Raw genomic sequence first — 7,967 nt, forward strand, 5'->3', positions numbered from 1 at the left:
AGTATGTATGGAATTTATTTCGGTATTTAGTTGACAGGGGACAAGATGGATTCATCGACAGAGCTCCTGTCTGAAAGCTGCTCCTTGACTTATGAACGACCAGCTTTCAGATATTTCATATCTCATTCTGTCCCACGCATTCCAATGAGCCCGTCCCCCGAGTTCTACCTCAACCAGCCTCCCCTCTGCTCTACGCAGTGTAACGGATCGGTCTGTGTGTGTGTGTGTGTTGTGAGAGCTGGTGTGACGTAGAAGACTCACAGGGCTGTTCCAGTGGGTCTGGGAGGGGACGGCCGTGTCGGGCTCCGTCCTGTCAAACCGGGCCAGCGCCTCGTCCTGGATCTGCTGCAGGTGCTGCTCCAGGGGCAGGTCCCCGTAGGTGAAGAACCTGACCAATCAGAGACGAGAGAGACGACGACGCGTCGTCACTTCCTGAAGCCTCAAACACTCAAGAGTGCTACAAGGTTATATATAGGGTTGGGTACCGAAAATCGGTACCGGTAGGTACCGGTTACTTTACATTCGGTATGTACCCGTACCGAATCGCAAAGGAGATTTCGGTACCTCATTTCGGTACTTTTGTGTCCGGTGTCATGCAACAGTCAACCACACGTGACTTGAGTCGTGACGTGACATCGCCTGTTAAATTTCCAATCAGTGCGTGTCGTGGTAGTGAGGTGAGCAGTTGTGTTGAGAACTTAAGAAGAGTGAGTTTATAGTAAGTGTACTAATATAGTTAGTGATTGTATTATTGTATTATTATTATTATTATTATCATCATCATAATCATAATAATATTATCGAATTTCGCTAGCTAGCCTAGCTACGAGGTCACCGAGAATGCCGAAGGCCCTAATGAAGCAGCGTTCTAAAGTGTGGCTGCATTTCACCCGACTCGACGAAAACAACGCGAAGTGCTCAAAATGCTTAAAATCCTTCGCACTTTATCGCTATTATGGCGATGTGCTGTGCCTATGGTGTTCCTCAGTCCAGCGGCAGTCAAATGCCGGTAGATTCGTGTCTTGCTCTCTCAGCACCGCTTCCTGGTTGACGACTCCCGTTGACAGCGGGGGGAGAGAAAAGTTTTACCAGGGAATTCGCTCCGCGCTGTGTCGTTCAGTTTCAGGTAAAGTGACGTGAAAACAATATTTGTTTACTTTATGTTTATAAATCTGTGCCATTAGACAATTATGTCAAAACAAAACAAAAGTCAAAATGACAATAAAAAAGTCAAGAGAGGTGTCGTATTTTGCCAGAGAAGGCAAATATGCTGATCTTTTTGCAAAATAATTGCTGAGGTGGGAGTTTTATTTGTTATTTGAGTGTATATTTAACTGTAATATTATATATATATATATATATATATATATATATATATATATATATATATATATGTATATTGTGCCTCAGTCAGCAGGAGTTTTATTTTCATTTATTTTAATTTGAGTGTATATTTAACTAATAATATTGTGCCTCAGCAATAAAAAAGTGAAAAGCTGTTTAATGTTGTCGACCGTGTTATTATTATATATATATATATATATGTCATTTTAAAAAATCAAAAGTACCGAATTAAGTACCGTTTTGGTACCGGTACCGTTTTTAAAGTATCGGTTAGGTACCGGTACCGGATAAAACCCAAACGATACCCAACCCTAGTTATATAGACGCTGAACTGTGATTGGTGGAGTGGTGTATGACAGAGATACAGTAGATACATTAGGTACAAAGTTGTTAGGTTTGGTGATGGTGATGTGGTAGAGTGAATATGGACTGTACAGTGTGTTATTGGTAACTAGGAAGACAGTGTCACTAAACCGTGCGTTGCTAGGGTGGAAGTGTAGTGTGTGTGTGTACCTAGCGTTGCTGGGGTGGTAGTGTAGTGTGTGTGTGTGTGTGTGTACCTAGCATTGCTAGGGTGGTAGTGTAGTGTGTGTGAGTGTACCTAGTGTTGCTAGGGTGGTGTGTTGTGTGTGTGTGTACCTAGCGTTGCTGGGGTGGTAGTGTTGTGTGTGTGTGTGTGTGTGTGTGTACCTAGCGTTGCTGGGGTGGTAGTGTGTGTGTGTACCTAGCGTTGCTGGGGTGGTAGTGTGTGTGTGTACCTAGCGTTGCTGGGGTGGTAGTGTGTGTGAGTACCTAGCGTTGCTGGGGTGGTAGTGTGTGGCGTGGAATTGTTTGAGCTGCGCCCAGGAGAGGTCGGGGATGTCCAGGGGCTCCCCTCCTGACACCACAGAGTAGGTGTGGTCGGGGAACAGCTTGTTCTGGAGGTGCTGGGCGTACACTCTCTCGTTGTCCGACTGTCAATCACAAAAACGCACTTTGAATGAAGCTTCGATTCGACATTCAGGAGGGACTCTGTTTTAGACCTCCATGACACATCGACACATCTAAACATCTCAACAACATTTAGTTTATTTATTATCTCCCGAACAAATGATTTGCCTTCCTTGTTCTCCTCTTAGTATCGTTTTAATGACTTTTCGTCAACGTGTAAAATGGTGCGATCGGACAAGGACTCACAAAAGCCCCCTTCATTTCGTTGAAGACGACGCCTTTGAAGACCAGCGGAGTGTCAGGGTCGTTGGGGTTCTCGTTCTCTAGTCTCCAGCCCTCCTGCCTGAGAGGGAGACACACACATTTAGAAGGAAGGAAATAGTAGTGTGTGTATGTGACACTCACAATTGTGTTGTCACAATTTTGTATATATTGTATTGTATTAATTTTGTAATTATTTGTTGCAATGTTCACCTCCCGCCAATAGAGGGCGTTTATCTTTTCCGAGCTATCGGTACAATAAGACTGTTGCAGCGGGCTCGTGTCCTCAGATTAGACAGCCTGCTACACAAGCAAAATGATGTCTCCTGTTTTATTTCGTCTTTCTACATAAAACAGATCCCTATACGTTGCTGGCCCCGCCCCTTACCAAGGCGGGACCTGTAACATGTACACAACAGAATGGGATCAATGAGAAACAAACAACATTCTTCTTTTTTTTTGCATTTCTAACACTCATTTTGAAAGAACAGAACTAAACACAAACACACACACACATATAATCTCACACACCTTCATAAAAATGTTAATAAAACACACACACTCACGCACATGCACACACACGCACAGGCACAGGCACAGGCACACGCACACGCACACGCACACGCACAGGCACAGGCACACACACACACACTGTGTGTCACCAGTCAGAGTGTCAGAGATCTCGGTCAGACCAGGGGTGTGTCTCCCCCCCTGGTCCATGGCATTCTCTGGTTCTCTCTCGGTGGTCCTCGTACCCAGCTGCACACTAGCCTCAGTGCAGAGGGAAAGGAGAGACCACCTAGGAGGGGGGAACTGCAACTTTGTAATGTTCAATGGAATACTGACCAGAAATCTTGTTCCCGTAGACAGGGGAAGAACACTGCGTCCAGGTAGACGGAGAGAAGGTTCTGGAAGTCTTTGCTGTTTTGTGTGGAGAACGGATACATGGTGTAGTCACTGGCTGTGAAGGAGACACCTCAGAGTTAGAGATACACTGTGAATACACACACATGCACGAGCACAAGTACACACAGACACACACACACACACAGACACAGACAGAGATACAGACAGACAGACAGACAGACACGCGCGCGCACACACACACAGACACGCGCGCGCGCGCACACACACACACACACACACACACACACACACACACACACACACACACACACACACACACAGACACAGACACACCAGTACCTGTGAAGGCGTTCATGAAGGTGGAGAGTGACCTGTTGAGCATCTTGAAGAAGGGGTCTCGGCAGGGGTACTTCTCTGAGCCACACAGCACGGTGTGTTCCAGGATGTGGGGGACCCCCGTGCTGTCCATCGGGGTGGTCCTGAGCTGGACACTGCCACGGTGTGAGGACCACAGAGGATGAACACACTGTCAGTCTGTCTACACACCACTGGCTTAGAAGGAACAATACACACACACACACACACACACACACACACACACACTCATTCTCACTCACACACAATTGCTCTCACTCACACACAGTCATTCTCACTCACACACACAGTCATTCTCACTGACACACAATCGCTCTCACACACACACACACACACACACACACCTGAAGAGGTTGTTGGAGTCATCCCTGGCAGCGTGCAGGTACTGGGCTCCTGTGTTGTCATGAGTCAGTTTGATTGCTGTGAGGAACAGGTCAGGAACAGCCACCACCTGCGGTCATGACACAACATTACATCATACAGTAGTACATTGCTGGCCAGTCTGTCTGTGTGTGTGTGTGTGTGTGTGTGTGTGTGTGTCTGTGTGTGTGTGTCTGTGTGTCTGTGTCACATCTCTCATCACTGTTCATTTTCTTACTACCATCACTCTTATTGTTGACCCTGTGAGAAGCACCTGATAATTAAATTCTTGGATTCAGCTGGAGTGTGAAATCAGAAGATGACCTCTATGAAGACCTCTAATCAAGATAACACTTATCTCAACATTCAACCAGGGGTTTTACGGAAATGTTTTGATCTTCATATGGGCCAGTATGTTTTACAGACTACTGACCGTACGGCTGTGTGATGGAAATAGGGCTGCAACGATTAGTCGACATAATCGACGATGTCGATCACAAAAACTCGTCGACGTGGAATTTAAGTGTCGACTAATCGTATTAAAAAAAAAAAGTTTTTATTTTATTTTTTATTATTTTTTTAAAACGGGAGCCATGCAAGAATCAGCTGAGTAAGTTTTAGCTAACGTTGTTAGCCAACTGGCTAACGTTATATTGTTAGGGTCGTAATGTTTATGTTAGCTTTACTGTTACATGTTGGAAAACAACGTCTCATGGACAGGGCTGTACATGCTATGAGCGTTTGTGCTATTAATTTATTTGCCCTGTGGCACGCGTGTGACAGACAGAGGCGCTTGTATGTAACGTTACGTAGCAGGGGTTTTCCATGTTGAAGCCAGGAGAACGCGAGATGAAATGAAGTGAGGGGTGGTCGCTTTTAAAATACCAGGTAGTCATGGTGGATGATCATGAATGATGCTTGATAAGTGAATGCTATTTCAATTATGTTGAGTCCACCAGCGAGCTGTCTGTAAGATAAACAGCGCCAAGCGTAGCCTACTAACGTGAGCTGTCTGTAGTCTAGCCAGCAATGCTAGCTAGCCAATCAACTAGCTCTGTGAGCAGCTGTAGCTTGGCGTAACGTTAGGTTAGATAGCTAGTTAAGCCGGATTTATGCTTCTGCGTCGCCATTTACGCGCAGCGAAAAGCCACACGACTAATCGCGACTAATCGAAAAAATAATCGACAGATTAGTCGACTACCAAAATAATCGTTAGTTGCAGCCCTAGATGGAAACCTCTAACGATTAAAGAGTGTTTCCCCTACCATTGCCTTGGGGGGGCGGGCCGCCCTCCCAACGGAACCCCCCGCCCCCCCAAGAAAGAGGAATTATTACGGACGTAGACACCAAACATCTGACAAGCAGGCTAAAATATCCGCGTTTTTTAAACGCACCCAACCCGAATCTGGCGAGTGGCAAGCCCATAGGCTCGTTGGTAACGTTAGTCCGCCGTAGTCTCGCATAGCCAGACCTATCTCCACACTTCGCGCTGTGCCGCGCTAGAGAATTATACAATACTTTGCGCAAGTGTGCGCGCGAGACGCGAGAGTTTTTGCCGGCTGTGATGTCTGCAGATTGAAAGTAAGCAAGTTGAAACGTTAGCAAATATAATTGCTGAGTGTTCTGACAGAGAAAGTTGGTTAAAATTGGTCGTTATTATCGTGACTAGAAAGTGTCTGACTATAGTTCCATAGTGTAAATAGTGTCAAAGAACTAGCAAGCTAGCTAGCTCAGAGGTGATGAGATGAGCTAGTCTCCTTGCACACTTGCCAGCTAAAGAGCTAACTGGAGGCACTTTATTATTTTACTTAAAGTAGATATACTATCTTTCTTATTCTGCTAGAGTTGGGCTTCATGGTAATACCATAATGGCATATTTACAGTAGGCTACATGGACAGTTGATTGAAGCATTGGAAATGTCTGTTTTTTATAGTTGGACATACGATTTTTTTTCAGGTGAGAGAGTAAAGTCAAAATGACATTATCTGACTGGATTGCCCACAGCAATCCAATATTCAATTATAATTATGTTATAAATTGATATGGATCAATTTATGCCTCTTATTAGATTATAAATACTCTGGCTGTTTTGTTTACCTTTTGGTTGACAGCAAAAGGGAGAGAGGAGGGTAGGGAGGGAGAGAAGGAGAGAGAGCAGGATGGTGTCGGCACACCAGAGAGAGAGAGAGAGCAAGAACCAGGTGAGAAAGTGGACAGGTAGTCAAGACCACATAAGTAAGTAGCCTTGAGAACCGATGGTTCTGCAGCCTAATGGCCCATAGGGCAGGAGCCTATCTCCTGTTTCCGTAGCGTGAGGCGGCTTAATGTACAAGTACACCCCTGGACATGACGCTGGTATGAGGCAGGGTCTTACCCCCTGGGGGGGGGGGGGTCCATGCCACGGTCCATGCCACCCCCCCAAGGCAGCAAACCTAGGGGAAACACTGAAGACAATACGACGTAGAGATGACAGCGAAGGATTATACACACTTACAGGATAATCCCGAACCTTACTGTGGTAGACCGGATACTGTCTTTTTTTTACATTTCCCTTTCCAGTAGTGTTTCAGTAACTATGGTAGTGATGGGTAGAATACTTGTTGGTGTTTGTAGTGGATGTGTCACCAGGACAGCACAGCTCAGTTCAGTGCAGTTCAGTTCAGTTCAGTTCAGCTCGGTTCAGTTCAGCTCGGTTCAGTTCTCTAGTGTGAATGAGGGTTGAGTGAGTTACCTCCTTCACAGTGAAGCCGTGGATCTTCTGGCCAGCTCGGTACTGCAGTGCCCTCTCCCTGGCCGAGGCGCTCTGACACCTCCATGGAGGCTGTCCCTGGAGACTGGAGTTGAAATGGTTTAATAATTACAATATTAGAAAATATAAAACATTATTAATATATAAGCATCTAAATATATCTATATCTTAAGTATATACTGTAAAACATTATTAATATAATTAAAGAAAATGGTTGCAGAGATTTTGGGTTTACTTCTTGCATCAGCAACACATTGCATCAGCTGTACATGTTAACTCACGGAGAATTGAACACTGATATTATACAGATATGTATATATAATAAGGACATAACGTCTGATAACATTTCGTAGTCGTAGTACGCCGCTGTCACTTTGATGAAAATAACGTTATAGTGTAATCATTCCGTTGGCTTGTTCACCTTAGATGTCGAAGTTTCTGGAGCACTGTTTTGCTTTGCCTGAACATTATTTCCTGGTTTTGGCTGCAACAAATACGACAATCTTCTGGGTGTCTATCCGTACACGTGCATATCAGAATACAATGTTATTGAACAGCCTTATCACGCTGACTTTCCTCCCATGCAGAGTGGAGTCTCTGCCGGGTTGACACGTCGAACCGTGTAGTGGAAATGTCAACGTCGCATCACCTGCGCAAACCACAGATAGTCAACCAAGCGCACAGGCCGATACCAGTCTCTGGGTGTGTTTACATGTTTTATAGATTTGTTCAAGACGGCGGACCGCTTTTTAGCACTGATGAACTAACCACGCACCAGCGTACAACCTAGTTTCCCGTTGGCTGAAGCGATGTGTAACAGCGAATATGATTGGTTAAACGCCGTATGACGTATATTATGAAACCATGACCCAGAGCATTTTCGAAGGGCAATAGCACCAGCCATGTGAGCACATTTTAATACGTTTGAACCTATTGTTTTATAATATATAAAGCATTATTATTGGTAAAGCATTACATTATCTTGTAAGCGTCCCACTCGTTCACATGCCCCGACGTACCATTGTCATTGATGTCCCAGTCCGACTGCACTTCGCTCTTTGTACCAGCAGATAGCAGTAG

The 7,967-nt window shown here is 45.0% G+C and overlaps 1 protein-coding gene across 1 annotated transcript in view; it reads right to left on the minus strand.

The window, feature by feature from the left end:
• pitrm1 (pitrilysin metallopeptidase 1) overlaps window positions 1-7,444 on the minus strand; it is a 22,638-nt gene extending 15,194 nt beyond the window's left edge. Inside the window, exons 1-8 of the mRNA XM_080523959.1 lie at window positions 7,309-7,444; window positions 6,870-6,972; window positions 4,122-4,228; window positions 3,742-3,893; window positions 3,382-3,496; window positions 2,521-2,617; window positions 2,137-2,297; window positions 262-388 (exon numbers count right to left, since the gene is read on the minus strand). Of these exons, the coding sequence (XP_080380085.1) occupies window positions 262-388; window positions 2,137-2,297; window positions 2,521-2,617; window positions 3,382-3,496; window positions 3,742-3,893; window positions 4,122-4,228; window positions 6,870-6,972; window positions 7,309-7,355 (909 nt within the window). The 5' untranslated portion in view covers window positions 7,356-7,444. The remainder of the gene's footprint in view (window positions 1-261; window positions 389-2,136; window positions 2,298-2,520; window positions 2,618-3,381; window positions 3,497-3,741; window positions 3,894-4,121; window positions 4,229-6,869; window positions 6,973-7,308) is intronic.
• Window positions 7,445-7,967: the final 523 nt, after the last annotated feature.

The sequence above is a fragment of the Nansenia antarctica genome (genome assembly GCF_963989245.1).
Source record: "Nansenia antarctica genome assembly, chromosome: 2".
Classification (NCBI taxonomy): Eukaryota; Metazoa; Chordata; class Actinopteri; order Argentiniformes; family Microstomatidae; genus Nansenia; species Nansenia antarctica.